The sequence below is a fragment of the Arachis ipaensis genome, chromosome B8 (genome assembly GCF_059453495.1).
Source record: "Arachis ipaensis isolate K30076 ecotype BB chromosome B8, ASM5945349v1, whole genome shotgun sequence".
Taxonomy (NCBI): Eukaryota; Viridiplantae; Streptophyta; class Magnoliopsida; order Fabales; family Fabaceae; genus Arachis; species Arachis ipaensis.
Window position 1 is genome coordinate 8,126,764 of NC_142443.1, and position 21,003 is coordinate 8,147,766.

Below are 21,003 nucleotides of genomic sequence, written 5' to 3' on the forward strand. Positions count from 1 at the left end.
AAAGAAAAGAATTCACAAGATATATAGACAAAACTCATTAGCATATTTTTGTGTATATTCAATTATTCACCATGCCACTAGTTCTCTTTCAATGTTTTTTACATTGAAATGGAAAATAATGCCCATCACATTTTATCATTTGCTCCCTCTGAATTCTTGACCAAGTTACGTTTGTTCCACCCCTACCGCATGTTTCATACCTCTCTTGCTTTTTTATACGGAATGATTTCATGCTTAATTGAGTGAATTTGATTATATATGGAATTATGTTGCAATCACAAATAAAGTGGAACAATTTGTTTCCATGATTATTGGCATGTAACCAAATGATGACTAATGTGGTTGCTGAGTCGGTAGGAGAAGGTAGGTTGTCACTTGTCATGTCACATGTTTCTCCAATAATTTCAGATGAGTCAAAACTCAAAAAGAAAGAAAAACTGAATTTTTTTAGGAATGATATTCGAAATCAAACGAAAAGACTATGGATAAAAATATTATTTGTATATTAAAATTAGTAATTAAAATTAATTATTAATATATTTATATATAAATATATTTGTGATTTAATTTATTTTTAATGTGTATTTATATTTTAATATATATTTTATACTGATAATTAAATTTGATGACTGATTTTGATGTACACATAATATTTGAAATATAATTCGTTCGTAAAAAAACTGAATTATTTGTTAAATAATATATAATATTTCATATTAAATTAAAAAAAACTATCACTAAATCAATTATGGCAAATTTGTATATCCTTATATGTGTTATTTTATATATTTTAATATATATTTATATAATTAACTAATTTTTATGTTCACATAACTAGTTAATAAAATTATATTACGAGATGTCTAAAAAAATAAAAAAAAAAGAATTGTTTAGTTTTTAATATTTAGATTAAATTTTGGTTTTGTCTTTAATTTTTAAAATGTATTTTTTATTTCAGACATTTTATTTTGTCTTATTTTAATCTTTTGATTAAAATTAATTGAAAATTTATTTTTTTCATTATATTTTTTTAAGTAGAAAAAAAATCGTAATTATATTATTATAATAGTAATTCAAAAGTAAAAATAATATAAGAATAAGAAAAATAAAATATAATAATAAAATTTTGAAGAAAATTAATTTTAAACAGAGTACAAAAATAGAACCAAATAAAATATTTAAGATAAAAATATATATAATATTTTAAATATTAGCAACAAAATTAAAATTTAACCAAAATGTTTGAGACCAAACTACATATTTTAATAATATCTAATAACATTTATAATGTTATTTATTCTAAAATTAGGGAGTGTTTGTAGGGGTGGCAACATGTATCCTACCCGCAGATATCCAACCCGATTCCACCCGATCGGGTAGGGTTGTAAATCCGATCCGCAGCGAGTAGGGTAGGGTGCGGGTTGGGTTCTCGTGCGGGTCGGGTAGGGTGCGGGTTGAACCTCAACCCTACTCGATTTGCCCGCACCCTATATATGTATATGTTATATATTTATATAAAAATATGTTTTAAGTGGATGTTGAACCAAAGACCTCTCACTAAATGTAAAAGATCCTTAACCACTAGAAAAAGATCATTAATTGATAATTTAAATTTTTTTTTACATAAAAGTCAATTCTATTTTAAATTATCATGAAGTTATATAATAATTTTGCATCTTTTTTGTAACCTGCGGGTAGGGTCGGGTACCCGCGGGTTGAGAACAGGTAGGATTAGGGTTGAGATATTCTCAACCCGCGGGTAAGGTTAGAGTTGGCTTCAAACTCTACCCTACCTATCCATTGCCACCCCTAAATGTTTGTGAATCCAATCGTATTAGATATAACCAAAATCTCAATCCGATTTACACTAAACTCATCGAATTAAACTGGATCCAATATCCATACTTTTTTATATTTGGATCCAATCCACACATTTGCATATCAAATCGGATATATTCGCAAAATAAAAATATTAAAAAAACTTATTTCTATAAAAAAAAAGGTCAATAAAATTTTTTTTCACTATGATAAAAAAAATTTTTCATTCTTTTAAACATATTTATTCTTAAAATATTAATAAACTAAATTTTTTTAAATAACAAACATAAAATAATACCTGTGAATAATAATTATTAATTAAAATAAAACATAAATACATCATATATATTATTTAGTTATTTGTTATTTAGTGTAGATCCGTAGATATATAGATGTGGTATCTACAATTTGATCCGCTTAGAGTGCAGATCAATTCTGATTCGATCATGATGAGTTTGGAAAACTCTTGATTAATATTTGTGATGACTAAACATTATTTAAAATAATTAACTGCAAAAATTAATAATCTGATTTGATTAAATAATTTTTGTTGCAGGTTTTAATATTGGGCCGAAAAATGAGTTTCTGGCTTAAGCCCAATAACCAGCCTTGTTGCATATTTTTATACTAAGTGGCTGAAATTTATATTGATGGGCCAAACTCAATAATATTATAACCAAGCCCATATTTATTTTTTATGAGAACCTTCTATGCTTGATCCGAAACAAATCTCATCAAGAAAGCAAATGTTAACCAAACGGGCCAGTTTTAAATTCAATGCTACAAGCCCAAATTTTATTTGTGATGCATGGTTCCAAACTTGGTCCGAAACCAAGGAAAAATGAAAGCAAAGTGCTTCCAACGGAACCAAGCCTTTAACCATGTGATGGATTTCAAAATCTATTACATTGTTAATTAATGCATGGGGAACATGAGAGAGAAAAGTTCAGCTGAATTGATTGATGGGTGTAATGACTACACGCCACTCTAAGCTAGGGAAGTAAAAGCAACTTTCACCAACTAATTGGTTTATTACATTTGAATTGCTTTTGTTTCAAGTTGTTTATTTTCTCTCATCTCTCTCTTCTTTTCGGTCAATATCCAGAAAATAAAGGAAGCAATGGAAGCTACATGGAGCTACCGAAATGAAGTTGCATGCATCAAGACCATCAAGCTAATGATGGCAAGAAAACATACTAAAATAAAAATGAGCTGTGGCTGAGATATTCACTATATTTGGTTAGATTTGGTGATGTATCTTGAGCCTTTCATGCTCAAAAATGGACGAAGAAGATCTCGGCCAGCAAGGGAGATTCTTGAAGCATGGCTTGTCTTTGATTTTGCTCAACCACCACAGGGAGTAGCTAGAGTGGCGAAGTGATGGTTGAAGGCAGAGATTGAAGCAGATGAAGTCATCATCATCATGAAGCATCAAGGGCCAGAAATCCATCTTGGAGAGCAAGCCAAGGATGGAGAGCTCGGATTGATGAAGGATGATGATCAAGAAAGGACTAGAGGTAATTGCATGTTGGGTTTTGCATGATTATCTCTTCTCTCTCTATGTGGCCGAACCGGTTTTGTTGAAGGAGGAAGAAGTTGGTTCGGTTTTGGCTTCAATAAGTGGAGGCTCCCCTCTTCTATAATAAGGGTGGACAGCCACTGTTTGAGGCAAGGAGAAAATTTGAGAGTGCAAGGCACAGTGTTCTCAGAGCTACCTGAGCTAACAGCTTTTCTCTTCTCCTTCAATGTATTCTGTTTTGTATTTTTTTGTTTAATTTTGTCATGTCTTGAGTCTCATGAAAAAAGGCAAACAGTGAGGTTTGTAATGAAAAAGCCATAGAGCGGAAAAAGGCAGAGAGTGAAAAATTAAAAGAAAAAGCCATAGATGTCTTAGAGTTCCTTTGTTCATCTATGTTATGTTTCATAATTCTGTGGGAATCCCCTTGTAAGTTGGGTTAGCACTTTACAAGTTGTAATCAGATTGATTATAGTGAAATTCCATCATGTTTGTGATGGAGACTGGATGTAGGCTGCACTGCACTTAGCAGCTGAACCAGGATATATCTGGGTGTAATCTTTCTTCTCTCCATTTCTGTTTTCTACTGCACAGGAGCAAAAACTAAAATGTCTCGTGCCAAGTGACGAGACAAAACAAAAAGTCTCGTGGCAAGTGACGAGCAAAAACAAAAAGGTCTCGTATCCAGAGACGAGCCAAAACTGAAAGGTCTTCTCTGAGTTCAGCAAGTATTAAGCAACAAAAAAGGGGGCTAAGATTCAACCCCCCCTTCTCGTAGCCACTGAAACCATCAATTGGTATCAGAGCTTGGTCTCAAAGAGATCAAACTTTGCAGCTTGGAGTAAAGATCCTCATGGCAGAAAACAGTGGCGCAAATGTGGTGTCCTATAATCTAACTGAAGGTCAATCAAGCAACAGACCTCCTCTTTTCAATGGGAAAAACTATACCTATTGGAAGGAGATGATGAAGATATTCGTACAAGCAGTGGATTACAGACTTTGGAAGATTATTCTCGAAGGGCCTCAATTTCCAACTATCACAAGTGCAGAAGGAGTTGTTTCTCTCAAACCAGAAGCAAGATGGACCGAGGAAGATAGGAAGAAGGTGGAGTTAAATGCCAAGGCAATAAATCTGCTCAATTGTGCTATCAGCTTCGAGGAGTACCGACGGGTATCAAGATGCACAACGGCAAAGGAAATCTGGGACAAGTTACAAATCACCCATGAAGGAACCACCATTGTCAAGAAGACTCGGACAGATATGCTAAATAGAGAATATGAAATGTTTGCAATGAAGGAAGGAGAGTCCATTGATGAACTATTCGAACGGTTCAATGCTATCATTGTTGGCTTAGATGCTCTGGGAATTACACATTCTGATTCTGTGCTAGTGAGAAGAGTGTTGAGATGTCTCACAAAAGAGTGGAAAACTAAAGCTTTAATTATTTCTGAGAGCAGTAGCTTAGACTCCATGACACTTGATGATTTGAGAGGAAATCTTCTTGCTTTTGAAAATACCTATTTAAAAAAGGATACAAAAAGAAAGGAATTGCATTTTCTTCTGTGACTAACCCGCTGGATGATGAATCTAGTGATAACTCTTCTGAAAATGAGTTTGTTTTATTTGCAAAAAGGTTCAGGAAAATGGCTAAGCTCAAAGGTAAAGGCAGCAGCACAAGGAGAGTGAAGAAAGACCTCAGCAAGGTAACTTGCTACAATTGCAAGGAAATGGGGCATTTCAAATCTGATTGTCCCAAGCTGAAGAAGGAAGAAAAGCCAAAAAGAGGAAAGAAGAAAGGACTGATGGCCACATGGGAAGACTTGGAGAATGATTCTGATGATGATGATGAAGAAACTGAGACCAAGTCACAAACATGTCTCATGGCAGACCACATAGATCAGGTAGTCTTTCATAACCCTAACACTGAAGATCTTCATCTTATGATAGACCACCTTTCTGAAAAAATAAGATGTTTTTTGCTGGAAAATCAAGAACTTGAACAACAAATCACCATTCTTAAGGCTGAAAACAATTTTCTAAAAGAAAAAGTGAGAGAGGCCGAAACTGCTTGTGATCTTGTTGAAGAGAATAAGCAGTTAAGAGCCCAAGTTAGAAGCTGTGAAAGTAACCATTGTGTTCTTGCATATGTGGATTGTTTTAAGCAAAATGAAGAGTTGCTTAAAGAGGTTAAAAGACTTAAGGAAGACTTAGCCAAGTTTACACAAAGTTCCGAAAGTTTAAATCACATCTTGGCTAGTCAAAAACCTCTTTATGATAAGGCTGGGTTGGGATTCTATAAATCTGAAAATTCTCATTTTGAAAATATTGCTTCATCTTCTCATGACACAAGATTTCAAGATCCCACCTACTTTAATAAAAAATCAACTCCAAGATTTTGTAGACTATGCAATCGGAATGGACATTTCCCATTCAATGCTTTTTCGGTGAAAGAATGGTTGGTGACAAGGTTTATAAAATTGTTTTTGATTACAATGGCTTAGGACATAGAAGATGGTTTAACGTAAAAGGATCCAAAAAGATTTGGATACCTAAGGTTACTTAAGCATTGTTTTGTAGGTGTGCCTAGCATCCAAAAGGAAGGAAAATGTGTGGTATATGGACAGCGGATGCTCTAGGCATATGACCGGAAAGGCAACCTTCTTCATAAAGCTTGATGACTATGATGGAGGACTTGTCACTTTCGGTGATGATGCAAAAGGAAAAATTGTGGCTGTTGGGAAAGTTGGTAAAAACTTTTCTTCTTGTATAAATGATGTTCTCCTTGTACATGGCTTGAAACATAACTTGCTTAGTGTTAGTCAACTTTGTGATTTGGGTTTTGAAGTTATCTTTAAGAAATTTGTTTGTTTAGTTGTGTGTGAAAAAACTGGGAATGTTCTTCTTGAAGCTAAAAGATGTAACAATGTGTATGGATTAACTCTTGAGGATTTAAAAGAACAAAATGTAACATGCTTTACATCTTTTGAATCTGAAAAATGGCTTTGGCATAGAAAGTTGGGACATGCAAGCATGTATCAAATTTCTAAGCTAGTCAAAAGAAATTTGGTTAGAGGAATCCCAAACATCAAGTTTGATAAGGACCTTACTTGTGACGCTTGTCAATTAGGCAAACAAGTAAAATTCTCTTTTAAATCAAAAGATGGAATCTCAACCAAAAGGCCATTGGAAATGTTACATATTGATCTTTTTGGTCCTACTAGAACTCAAAGTTTAGGAGGTAAACATTATGGTCTTGTGGTGGTAGATGATTACTCTAGATTTGGTTGGGTACTTTTCCTTACTCATAAGAATGATGCCTTTCATGCTTTTTCCACCCTTTGTAAGAGAATTCAAAATGAAAAGGATTTGAAAATTGCCCATTTGAGAAGTGATCATGGAAGAGAATTTGAAAATCAAGATTTTGAAAAATTCTGTGATGACTTAGGGATTTCTCATAATTTTTCATGTCCTAGAACCCCCCAACAAAATGGGATGGTTGAAAGAAGGAATAGAAGCCTTCAAGAAATGACTAGGGCTATGTTATATGAGAGTGAAATTCCTAAATTCTTATGGGCTGAGGCTGTGAACACAACATGTTATATTTTGAATAGAACAATCATTAGAAAAGGGTTAAAGAAAACGCCTTATGAGCTATGGAAAGGAACCCCTCCAAATCTTAAGTACTTTCATGTTTTTGGATGCAAATGTTTTGTGCTTAACAATAAGGAAAATCTTGGAAAATTTGATCCAAAATCATATGAAGGAATGTTTGTTGGATATTCCACCACAAGCAAGGCCTATAGAGTTTATCTCAAGGAACATAGGACAATAGAGGAATCCATACATGTTACTTTTTGTGATTCTAACTTAATTCCCAGTATTGTGAAGGATATTGACTCAGATTGTGAAGAGGATGGAACAAGCAAAGAAAATCCCAAATCTGTCCAGAATGAAGAATCTGTCAGCCCGATTCTGTCTCGTCAGATTGAAGGAGAAACTTCCATTTTATCTCCTGAGCAGACACGAGAAACTGAAACAGCGAGACCACCAGAAGCTCATCAAGGTTCAACACCTAGCCGAAAACCTAGAGAATGGAAGTCTATGAGGGGTTATCCTCATGACTTCATCATTGGTGATCCCTCTCATGGTGTAACAACAAGATCCTCCACCAAAAGACAAACCGAACCTAGCAACTTTGCTTTCTTGTCACAAATGGAGCCCAACAATGTCAAACAAGCTCTTGAAGATCCATCATGGGTCAAGGCCATGCAAGAAGAGCTAGCTCAATTTGACAAGAATGAGGTTTGGACATTAGTACCTTATTCGGATGGTATGAAGGTAACGGGTACTAAGTGGGTCTTTAAAAATAAACTTGGTGAGGATGGATAAGTTGTTCGTAACAAGGCTAGATTAGTGGCCCAAGGTTACGATCAAGAAGAGGGTATAGATTTTGATGAGTCTTTTGCTCCGGTAGCTAGAATGGAAGCAATTCGGTTGCTTCTTGCCTATGCCGCCCATAAAGGTTTCAAAATGTTTCAAATGAATGTTAAATGTGCTTTTCTTAATGGCTTTATTGATAGAGAAGTGTATGTGGCACAACCCCCGGTTTTGAACATAAAGAGTTTTCAAATCATGTTTTCAAATTAACTAAGGCTCTTTATGGTCTTAGACAAGCTCCAAGAGCTTGGTATGAAAGGCTTAGTGCCTTCTTGTTGGAAAATAAATTTCAAAGGGGTACCACCGACACTACTTTGTTCATTAAAGCATCTAATGATGATATACTTCTTGTTCAAGTTTATGTTGATGACATTGTATTTGGATCGGCCAACATTTCCTTGTGTGAAGAGTTTGGAAAACTCATGACTAGTGAGTTTGAAATGAGTTTAATAGGAGAGCTCACTTTCTTTCTTGGCCTCCAAATTAAACAAACTCCTAGTGGTTACCAAGGAAAGTATGCAAAAGAACTTATTAAAAAGTTTGGCCTAGAAAATTCCAAAGCAATGGGTACACCAATGCATCCCAACACAAAACTTGAAAAGGATGATGATGGTCAAGATGTGGATGAAACAAGGTATAGGGGAATGATAGGTTCACTCATGTACCTTACCTCCTCTAGACCGGATATTGTTCAAAGTGTGGGTGTATGTTCAAGATTTCAATCTCACCCAAAAGAATCCCATCTTACGGCTGTTAAACGCATCATTAGATACATTAAGGGGACTTGTGATTATGGCTTGTGGTATCCTAAATCTGATGAATTTTGTGCAGTAGGGTTTTGTGATGCAGATTATGCGGGAGATAGAGTGGATAGAAGAAGCACGTCCAGCATGTGTTGCTTCCTTGGAAGCTCACTCAACATGTGGTCAAGCAAGAAACAAGCCACAGTGGCCTTATCCACAGCTGAAGCAGAATACATTTCCGCATCTGCATGTTGCACACAATTAATTTGGTTAAAAACACAATTGGAAGATTACAAATTAAAAATCAGTAGTATACCCCTATTTTGTGATAATATGAGTGCAATAAATATTTCAAAAAATCCTGTTTTGCACTCAAGAACCAAGCACATTGAGATAAAGTATCATTTTATTAGGGAACATGTGCAAAATGGTACTATTGATATTCAATTTGTAAAATCAGAAGACCAAATTGCTGATATTTTTACAAAATCCCTCTGTGAAGACAGATTCTGTACCTTGAGAAAAAGCTTGGGAATGTTTGATTTAAGTTTCATTGAAAATTTGTGAATATTTGACTCTGCTCAGTTTTTGCTCGTAGATTTAGACGAGAAACAATAAATGGCAGAATGGAAGAGCTGTGGTCAAGGGGGAGGCAACGCAGAATTCGAATTTTATGGGCCCCACCAAAAATTCCTTGACCCCACCAAGACAGTTTTGTTAGTTTCATTTCTTTTGAAAAATTAAATCAACAAAATCCCTTGGTTGTCTCATCAAATCTTATTGGAAGAAGCATGTTGACAAATCAAATCTTTCTCTCCAACTAATCCCTTGATTTAGGGAAACCTCTTTTCAGTTTTTGAAACCCCCATGGATAATAACCGCTCTCTTAATGGGTAATAACTTCTCTCATTCTCTCTCCAATTAAGCATTTAATGCTTCTCTAACCTCCCATCACTCACATCACTATTCGGCCACCCTTTCATCTCCAACTTCCATCTCCATTGATCTCTTTCATTATGAAAAAGAAAACAGCCCCAAGGAAGAGTGAGAGAATTCGCCAATCTCAAAAACCTTCTACACCCCAATCACATACCCACATTCACATCCATTCCACCTCCTCCTCTTCTCTTTCACCCCCCTCCAAGAGAACCGAGACTATGAGGCGCAAAGTTATTGCTCAAAAATATTCTGGAAGAAGGAAGAGCGAGAAGGCGAAGGAGCCCAGCATTGAAGAGGAAGTAGAGGAGTCTCATACCTCACCTTCTCTATCATCGCCGAAAAGAACCTCTCCACATGCATCCGGAAAGAGTTCCAAGAAGACGAAGGGTTTCGAGTTCCATGAGACCAGAGAACCCGCGAACCTTGGGTCAATGGAGTTCAAGAACAAGTTTCACAAACAACACTCACATTTCGATTCTTCCAGGTTCTCTACGTGTGCTGCTTTTGAATTCCACAATGAAGTCCTGGAGAAACGGCATTTGTGTCTCTCTTATCTAGTGAATCTAAAATCTCTGGCCTCCAAAGGACTCGATTTACTGCCCATGTTTGAAGGTCTTAAATGGTCACCTCTGCTTCATATTCATAAAATGGTGTACCCAGGGCTGGTTAGGCAGTTCTATGCAAATCTAAGGTTTATTGATGGTAGCCTTCACTCTTATGTGAAACGGGTTCAGATCATACTGGATTCTGAAACAATCTCTTCTGTTCTTGGATACATTGATGAAGGGCCAAAGGTTTATATGAGTGATAAATGGGACTCACATGTAGGAGTTACATACAAGCAAGTGATTCATCAAATCTGTGAAAATTTGTCTGGCCTAGATGGAACTGTTCCGACTCATAAAGCTTTGGGTCCAACTAACTCTCTGTTGCACCGCATCATAACTCACATTCTCACTCCTCAAAGTGGTTCTCACAACAGGGTAACTGTATCTGATTGTCTCATAATATTTGCTTTAGTTACTTCAACTCCTATTTCATTTAGCTATATTATGATTCGTCACATGTGGGAGTCTGTGAAAAGTACAAAAAAGGCCAATCTACCTTATGGAATGTTTCTTACATGCATTTTTGAGTACTTTAAGGTAGATTTAACCAATGAGAATGTAGAGAACCGGGTTTCCATGATCAGAGCAGGTGGAGCTGCAAAAAGGGGAAAGAAATCTGATGATGACTTTGAAGGCCGCCCAGAATCCTCAAAGACGACTGGTTCCCTCAGAGAAATTCTCACAGAATTCACCAATATGTCCGATCTCATGGTTCAATTTCACAAGTCTGCTCGCAAACTTGCTTATGAGAATGAATTGGCATGGAAGAAATGCCAAGAGAGGGTCAGTCTAATGTTGGAAAGTCTTGAAAAAGAAGCTGGCAGTGATGGCGCCGAGGAGAAACCTGACTTTAATCTTTTCGATGATTAACTCTCTGGTTACTATTTGATATTGGCACAATTTGGCTCAATTAGCTCTTTTGTTTTTTTGTTAAGGTTGCAATTGACAATAGCTACCTAGGTGATACTTTGATGACATCGTTTGGTTATGTTTTGAACTGTTATATTGTATGTTCTGTTTTCTGTAACAATATTTTGTGCAGGTGCCCCCATGATGACAAAAAGGGGAGGAATTTAAGGTTCCAAAATTGAAATTGGAACGAAACAGGGGCTGCTGAAAACAGGGGAAGAGGGGTTGAAACTTTCAAAATTGAAAATTCATGATCACCCTTGTTCAAAGAATGCATGTTGTTGCTTGAACTACATTTGGCTTATAATGATTGGTTTATATTGGCATTTGGTTTATAATGATGTTAGATTTATTGAGATGCCCAGCTGTTGATTAATCATTGATAAACTTGTTATATTGAAAACTTATTTTTTGGCAGTTCCTTTAAACTATGTAATAAAACTGCCCTGTTTGTTTGCTCAAATACTTTTCCATCATGTTGTTTTGCTCTGATATCTTTAACAGGAAAAGATTTGAAAAAACATTTTGATATTTTTTGTATGAAGTAGTTTGAGTAGTAAATCAGTTTATGATATCAAATAAGTTTTGATTATCAATTAAAACTGCTCATAAATCAAGCATTTAGCATCATAAAATATGCTAAATAACATTGTTACTTGAAGCTTGATTTAAAAATGTTACAGGTTGAGTGCTTCCCTTGGTAACATAAGCATACATCAAGGGGGAGCAATGTGACATTTTGAAAGGGGGAGAAATTCAAATTCAAAGGGAGTATTCTTTACTCAATCTCTAAATTTTTTCCATTTCAATTTTAATAATGTTTGTCATCAAGGGGGAGATTGATGAGTTTGGAAAACTCTTGATTAATATTTGTGATGACTAAACATTATTTAAAATAATTAACTGCAAAAATTAATAATCTGATTTGATTAAATAATTTTTGTTGCAGGTTTTAATATTGGGCCGAAAAATGAGTTTCTGGCTTAAGCCCAATAACCAGCCTTGTTGCATGTTTTTATACTAAGTGGCTGAAATTTATATTGATGGGCCAAACTCAATAATATTATAACCAAGCCCATATTTATTTTTTATGAGAACCTTCTATGCTTGATCCGAAACAAATCTCATCAAGAAAGCAAATATTAACCAAACGGGCCAGTTTTAAATTCAATGCTACAAGCCCAAATTTTATTTGTGATGCATGGTTCCAAACTTGGTCCGAAACCAAGGAAAAATGAAAGCAAAGTGCTTCCAACGGAACCAAGCCTTTAACCATGTGATGAATTTCAAAATCTATTACATTGTTAATTAATGCATGGGGAACATGAGAGAAAAAAGTTTAGCTGAATTGATTGATGGGTGTAATGACTACACGCCACTCTAAGCTAGGGAAGTAAAAGCAACTTTCACCAACTAATTGGTTTATTACATTTTGAATTGTTTTTGTTTCAAGTTGTTTATTTTCTCTCATCTCTCTCTTCTTTTCGGTCAATATCCAGAAAATAAAGGAAGCCATGGAAGCTACATGGAGCTACCGAAATGAAGTTGCATGCATCAAGACCATCAAGCTAATGATGGCAAGAAAACATACTAAAATAAAAATGAGCTGTGGCTGAGATATTCACTATATTTGGTTAGATTTGGTGATGTATCTTGAGCCTTTCATGCTCAAAAATGGACGAAGAAGATCTCGGCCAGCAAGGGAGATTCTTGAAGCATGGCTTGTCTTTGATTCTGCACAACCACCACAGGGAGTAGCTAGAGTGGCGAAGTGATGGTTGAAGGCAGAGATTGAAGCAGATGAAGTCATCATCATCATGAAGCATCAAGGGCCAGAAATCCATCTTGGAGAGCAAGCCAAGGATGGAGAGCTCGGATTGATGAAGGATGATGATCAAGAAAGGACTAGAGGTAATTGCATGTTGGGTTTTGCATGATTATCTCTTCTCTCTCTATGTGGCCGAACCGGTTTTGTTGAAGGAGGAAGAAGTTGGTTCGGTTTTGGCTTCAATAAGTGAAGGCTCCCCTCTTCTATAATAAGGGTGGACAGCCACTGTTTGAGGCAAGGAGAAAATTTGAGAGTGCAAGGCACAGTGTTCTCAGAGCTACCTGAGCTAACAGCTTTTCTCTTCTCCTTCAATGTATTCTGTTTTGTATTTTTCTGTTTAATTTTGTCATGTCTTGAGTCTCATGGAAAAAAGGCAAACAGTGAGGTTTGTAATGAAAAAGCCATAGAGCGGAAAAAGGCAGAGAGTGCAAAATTAAAAGAAAAAGCCATAGATGTCTTAGAGTTCCTTTGTTCATCTATGTTGTGTTTCATGATTCTGTGGGAATCCCCTTGTAAGTTGGGTTAGCACTTTACAAGTTGTAATCAGATTGATTATAGTGAAATTCCATCATATTTGTGATGGAGACTAGATGTAGGCTGCACTGCACTTAGCAGCTGAACCAGGATATATCTGAGTGTAATCTTTCTTCTCTCTATTTCTGTTTTCTACTGCACAGGAGCAAAAACTAAAATGTCTCGTGTCAAGTGACGAGACAAAACAAAAAGTCTCGTGGCAAGTGACGAGCAAAAACAAAAAGGTCTCGTATCCAGAGACGAGCCAAAACTGAAAGGTCTCCTCTAAGTTCAGCAAGTATTAAGCAACAAAAAAGGGGGCTAAGATTCAACCCCCCTTCTCTTAGCCACCGAAACCATCAGATCATATTAGATATAAATACCTCATATTTGCATATACAATCCAATTCATGGACATTTTTACTCAAAATTTAAGTTAATAAAAAATATATAAATTATTATGTTCTTTATCTTTAGTAATGACATCGACGTATCGATCAATAACAACTTTTTTTTTTTTTTAAAAAAGAGGGTAACTTAAGATTAATTCTGAAAATTTTCATTACAAAATTAATTCGATAATGTATTATACTTCTCTCTGAAAAAGTGAAAGGTGGAGTGATTCTTTACATAAAGTGATGCACAAGGGGAAGAAAAGTGAGAAATTTATTCGAAATGGTTGCATGGGAACACACATATATAAGTAATCTATAATAATCTTTTACTACATAATACAATGATTAATTAAGAAACCTAGAGTAGATGATTACAGCACATAACATACAATAACGCAAAGCTGGCTATTGCTTGAGTTTTAGATGTACAATCTTTTGCTATTCAGTAGTACTTAATTAGAAACCATGAATCTTGATATTATCCTTCTTTACTATGCCAGCCTGCATTATAACAACAGGGGAATTTATTACAGATTACAACACCCATTTAAAACTATGATATTATTAAGAGTCATTCTAATATACTTACTTTATGGTAGTTATATTATTTTAAAAAGTATGGTTAAAATTAAAACATTTTTTTTATTATTTAACAACATTTTTTAAAATGTATTGCTAAAAAAATTATTATCAAAATATAAAAAATATAATTTTAATTTTAACAATATTTACATAATTACCATAATCACTATAAATACAAACGTACTAAAATCCACGGATCATTAATTATTTAGCGTTCACCTGCACAAGGAAGGTAGAAACATTTTTCCTTTGATCTCCCTGAAGTTGTATGACCTGCATAATATAGCGTTATTTCCTTCTACTATTGAAAAAGGAAAAGTACAAGTAGACAATAAAAATATTAAACAATGTAAATAATGGATATATCAGATGTTTAATTTATTATGTGTGCAGATGATTATTTTAATATTAAGATTTAGGTGGATAATTTAAGAGTATAATATGTTTTTACTTTATTTGGTTAATTTTAAAATTCATTGTTCACATTGTTTACAAAAGTCATTGTTTACCTAACAAAGTTCGAAAAAAAAAATGGGGAGTACTAGGTAAACAATGACCATCTTGAACAACATGAACAACCACCAATCAAATAAAAATACATTACATCCTAATTTAATGCTACTAATTAAATTTAAGATTAATTTACTCTTTTAACCCTATTAATTCACATTGTTCACAGATTGTTCAAAAATATTGTTGGTTACCTATACTTTTCTAAAAAAAATATACACATAATGTTGAAATCTAAAAACCTTAAAGAATTATGATAGTTTGAAAACTTCTAATAATTATGATTTATAACTCAAATAACAAATGCTGTCAAATTAAAGAAGTATTATTTAGGTTACGTTTGTTTATAGAGACAGGACAAAACAGAGATACTGAAATACAAAATTGTGTTTGGCAGAAGAGACATAGACAGAGACAATGTATCCAAAAACACTAAATTAGTGTATTTTGTGTCCATCATGACAGGAAGGACACGGAAACACTAACAAGAGACACAACTTATTTTTTATTTTTTCTTTCATTATTTTTGTTAATTTTTTATAATTATATTTTTTATTATTATATTTTTCATCTCAAATTTTTTGAATGAAAAAAATGAGAATAAATTGGATTTTCATCAATGTCTTATTCTATCTTGTTCTTAGTATCTTGTCCTGTTTTATTTTCGAAAACAAAGACAGCCTTAGAGATTAATGATCAAAATGATCCCTGAAAACGTGAATTTAGTCCTCGAATGATAAAATGTTTTAAATTGATCTTTAAAATGTATAGCATTAATCAAATTAAAATATCTGATATTTTTGAGAATTAAATTGACGCACACGTGAGGAAGGATGTATATATACCTGGCCCAACTCAGGGTCCTGGACAACAGTACCATTACAACAAAACTCTTTCTTGAGGTCCTTAAGAATCTTGGAGTAACTGAATTCTTTCTTCAATCCTTGAACTGTTGTAAGGCTTTTCCTCCCGTTTCGCTGCTGCACCCGGATATGAACATAATCTTTCGCCCCGATACCTGAGTCCTCAGCATTTGCCTCAGCAAACGGATCTGTATGTATGTTCTTCATTACCATATCAACATATATAATAACATATTGTGTATTGAAAAAACAGAACTCACCAAAAGTAGATGGAATGTCGTTTGTGTCAAATTCAGACATGAAAACTGCACTTGGTTATTATTTGTAATCAACACACACTCTTTTCAACAAATCTAATCAATTCACCAAAGTCAGAAATAAAATGAAATCCTCACGCTTATATGTAATAGGGGAATTTAGGGAATTGCAGTAACGATCATAACATGATAAATACCTGAAACTTGTTTTGGTATATGAAGGTGATTTTTTCTTTTCCTTTATTTTTTACTAAAAGTAATTAAGGATTAAAAACTTTGTCAAGCTTTAATATATAGCGGTTGAGAGAAGTGCTCCCAGCCGCCCAAATTGGTTGTGGTTGTTGTAATAGTTTTGTTCAAACTCATATTACAAATGTTTAAATCATGCCAATAATAATCCCCTGAGAAATTTAATTTTCATAATTTATTTCAAATATAGTGACAAGTAGTTATATATTTAACTACTTGATTATTATGATTATCAATTAAAGACAATACTATACTATAGTTATTTATAAGAGAGAGTACTTAATATATAGGCTGAACCAAACATTCACAAATAAAAGGTAATTTTTGTTTATCAATAACATTATTCATATACTAAACATTTTGATATCCTATAAAAAAAACAATTGTTATTAATTAATTATATATTTAAATTATTTTCTAATTAAAAAAATACATGTTGGTTATAAAACAATATTTATGTTACAATAATGTCTAAAATAAAAAATTAAGACATATTGAGATTATTTATTTATCTATTTAAAGAAAATAAGCTTGTAAACTAAATTTGATTGCGAAATATATATATATATATTACTAAAGATAGAGAAATTCGATCCCGCGATCTCTTAAGTGAGTATGAGAAAACTATGTCATTTGAGTTATAACTCATTGATGAAAATACATATATATTTATTAGAGTAACTTTAAGTAATTAAATTTTTTCAGTTAATATTAGTTTATTTTTTAAAAATTGTTTGTTTATCTTATATTTTAGACTCTAAATCATAAACTTTAACTTTAAATTATAAATCTAAACACTAAAATGGATTAATATTAACTAAATAAAAGTTTTTTTTTTCATTTTATTTTTATCTAAATTTTTTGCCAAAAATACTAGGCTTACAACAGGCCAACAGCCATGGGCAAACCTGAGCATAATGGGCTAGCACATATTCGGGCCAGATCCCACAAAATTTGGATACGATCCACCCGTTAGTTAACCCGAAAATCATCGTATTCGGTTTCGCATGGATTTAGTTTCAGTACGGATTCGGTATGTGGACCCTTTTTTTTTTTGGCATCGAAATGCCAAAAACTTATTTGGCTGATTGATGCGCTCTTTTAATGAGAAGTCATTAGGTTTAGGAGTGAGCACGAATAGCGGGTACCTTAGGTTCGAACTCGAACCAAATCAATTAAATTGGTTCTAAAATTAATGGATAATCAGGTCCAATTCGAACCAAACTAATGGCCTTTGTTAGTGATTGGTTCATCGGTTCTGGGAATGCAAAACTCGAACTAACCCGTGAATCCGATTATATATTAATTAAATAAAAAGATATGTATGGCTTTTAGTGGCTTTTAGTGAGATTATTCACTATTAATATGTTTGAATTTTAATGAGTTTAGTTTTTAATGTATTTGGTGTTTAACATGTTTAGATTATTTATATTGATGTTACATGTTTATTATACTTGTTGAATTTTTAAGATAAAAAATTAGTTTTTTTTTTTTATGAATTTTAAAGTCATCGGGTACCCAATTATCCGATTCGAACCAATCCATTTTTAATCGGTTTGGTTTGGTTCGGATACATGCACAAAAAAATATAAATCCGAACCAAACCGAACCAATTATATTTTGATCGGTTTGATTTTAATTTCACCTTGAACCCGAACCAAACCGATCCGTGCTCACCCCTAATTAGATTTTTTATATTTTTTAATCCATCGGTAAAGATTATTCTAAATGTAATTTGATGTAATTGGCTAGCTAATATTTTTTTTGCAGCTTTTGTGTCGGTGGAGTTACTTTAAAAATATTATTTTTTTAATGGTTATTGTTGTTATATATGAAATATATGTGGGTTTATATCAACAAATTAGGAATATGTAAGTTTAAATTAATTAGAGTTAAATATTTTCTATTATGTTAAGTGCCACCTTTAGCTCCTTCAACCTTTCAGCAGCAAACCCAAACCGTCAATTCCTCAACGCTTCCTTAATACTCTCCAACATCTCATTCGCCGCAAGAATTGTCCTCACCACGATAGACAAAATCGCGAATTGACTCGCATAAACGTACAAATTTATGTTTCTATTCTTTCTCTCCGTTACGCTTTTACTACTCGAGTCACTAGAGTTTTTTATGCACAGAAACACCGAAAAAAGTTGCAGAGTTATCAGAATCGTAGTTGTACAAGCAACCTATGTTTCGAGAAGAAAGTTGGCCCAAAATTTACTTTTATTGTGTAATGCAGAACCCAACTTAACTTAAGCATAATCTACCAAGAACGTATTTGAAACCTTCAATTTTCCTCCATTTTTTCTTCTCAGTCTCTTTGCTTCTGATATGTGTAATCCACCATGTCTTTTTATTTTATTTTATCACTTCGACAGATGTTATTCTATTCGAAGGAAGATAAGGATATGTATAAAAAAATTTATTATTTTGAACAAAAACAATAAAAAAAGTATATAGTTAAAATGGTGCCGTGGGAAATAAAAATTTTGAAAAAAAAAAGTAACAGACGGAAGAGGGCATTTGAGGAGTAGAGATAGAACTGAAATGATTAATAAAACTGATTTATTTTATTTTATTTTATTTTTCTTTTAAAAACTTTAAACTTTTTTCTTGTTCTTTTCTTTTTGAACTCGGTTATTTTTTTATGAATATCTCTTATTGATTGTTTTTTTATATCCTTTATTTATTATTTGCGTTGCTTTTAGTTAAACGAGTTTAGTCAATTGTTTTTGTCCAAGTTGACACGGTAAATTTTAGAAAGTTAGATTTAACGATATTTGTATAGTTTTCTAGAGTGTTTGAGAATGCTCTAGATGATTTCAAAATGTTATAGAATGTTCTAGAAGGTCCCATAATACCTTAGAAAGTTCTAGAAGACTCTAAAAGGTTGTAGAGTATTCTAGAAGAGTGTAGATGTATATAGGAGTATGAAGAATAGTATCGAAGAATCTAGAAGTATTTAGAGAAATATGGTAGGATAGATATTTGTAATGAAGGTTCTAAATGATTAATCTAGACCGTTAATTAGATTTAATCCGAACCATCCATTAAGGGTGTGGATGGCTATAAATAGGAAGTGAGTGAGAGTCATATGCGAGTCATTTGTAATAAACACTTGAGTAATAAAGTATTTTTTCCACCAAAGTTTCATTTCTCTTGTGTTCTTAATTAGCTTTCTTGTTAAGTATTGAGGATTAGGCTGACTTGATCTTAACTCAAGAGGTTGAGTAAGTCCAAGTGCTGGCACGGTAGTGTTGGAGTGTGTCCAAGGCCGTGACAATTTGGCATCAGAGCAAGGTTCGAGAGGGAGCACAAGTACTTTGTGGGTATGGCCTCTAGTATCACCATGGAGCATGTTGAGTCTTAAAGGGAAAAAGATGCTATTCCTTCTCAATGAGAAGGCAAGAAGGCCTGTTCTTCAAGTGAGCCTAGAGGTAAGGACTCTAACTTCTTAAAAGAGAGAGTTTCTATGTTAGAGAATGTTCTATCCTCTATGGATGAGCGTTTCCAAATGATAGAACATGATAAGGAGACCTTCGAGGCTCACGTGTTAGGAGAACTATATGCTTTCAAAGAAAGCATGCTTCAAATTAAAGAGAAACTTGAGAATTCCTTGAAGCTATTTGAAAAAGTTTGAGTTTGGTTCGAGGATGCAAAATCTCGACCAACTGTTATAAGGGAGACGACAAAGATTGATCTCCCAAAGCCAAAGGAGTTCAAGGGCGTGAGGGATGCTCGAGAAGTGGAGAATTTCCTATGGCAAATTGAGAGGTACTTCAAAGGCCAATAGGTGGTCGAAGAAGCAATAAAGGTACGCACTGCAGCTCTCTACCTTTCTAATAATGCTACTTTGTGGTGGAGGAGAAAATGCGTAGATATGGAGAATAGTATTTGCAACATAGTCACATGGGAAGATTTTAAAAGAGAGTTGAAAAAACAATTATTCCCTGAGAATATGATTTATGAAGCAAGGAAGAAGTTGAGGGAGTTGAAATACAAAAGTACTATTAGTGATTACGTAAAGGGGTTCACTACTCTCACGCTTCAAATTCCCAACTACTAAGCGACTTTTACATTTGTCCAGATCCACGCAGCTGCCGTGCCGCCTAAACCCGTACGACGCCTTCCCCTATCTTACTCCCACATAACTATAAAGCATTCAGTAAATACCTCCATGTGAAAGTAGCACAATCACTTTAAATGACATACTATTTTATTGGCATTGACTCATCCAATAATGACAGCACAACCATAGAAGAGTTTTAGGGCATGATTCAAGAGAACCTTAAATGTTAAAGACCTCAGTTTCTTTTCTCTCGTATATTAGCTTTAGTGTTTCAGCATCCTAAATCTTTTTCAGATTGAAAGAAGTAAAAATGGAAATGAGAAACTTAAGGTTCAACTATTATGATTCTATTATTCTAGTATTTGTTTGGATGTTATTCTCGATTTTTTTAAAAATAATATTTAAATAAAATAAGATAAAAGTATTTTTTTATTTATTATATGAAAAATATTTTTTTAAAAAAAATTAAAAAAATATAAATTGTAACTTTTTAAAAAAAATATATTTTTTTTTATTTTTTAGTATTTTTACTATTAAAAATTTACGAAACACACTAAAAAATAAAAAAATTTTAATTAATTTTTTTTCTTATCGATTTAATCGCGCCAAAATAAACACAATGAATATACTGTAAAATTAAAAATGGATGAATAAAACTAAAGGTGTAAGTGAAAAAATTATAATATGACCATTTTTTTAATATGATTACCAAATAACTCCTAATAAAAAATAAAATTTCTATTAGTAGATATCTAGGCCCACCAGT

General features: G+C 33.5%; 1 protein-coding gene across 1 annotated transcript; it reads right to left on the minus strand.

The window, feature by feature from the left end:
• Positions 1–13,982: 13,982 nt before the first annotated feature.
• Positions 13,983–16,213, minus strand: LOC107612249 (protein translation factor SUI1 homolog). The gene is made up of 5 exons (XM_016314047.3): positions 16,117–16,213; positions 15,923–16,015; positions 15,645–15,850; positions 14,509–14,562; positions 13,983–14,208 (listed from the first exon to the last, which is right to left on the minus strand). The coding sequence occupies exons 2-5, from the start codon at positions 15,960–15,962 to the stop codon at positions 14,164–14,166; spliced, it is 345 nt and encodes a 114-aa protein (XP_016169533.1). The 5' UTR covers positions 15,963–16,015; positions 16,117–16,213; the 3' UTR covers positions 13,983–14,163.
• Between the last annotated feature and the right edge of the window lie 4,790 nt (positions 16,214–21,003).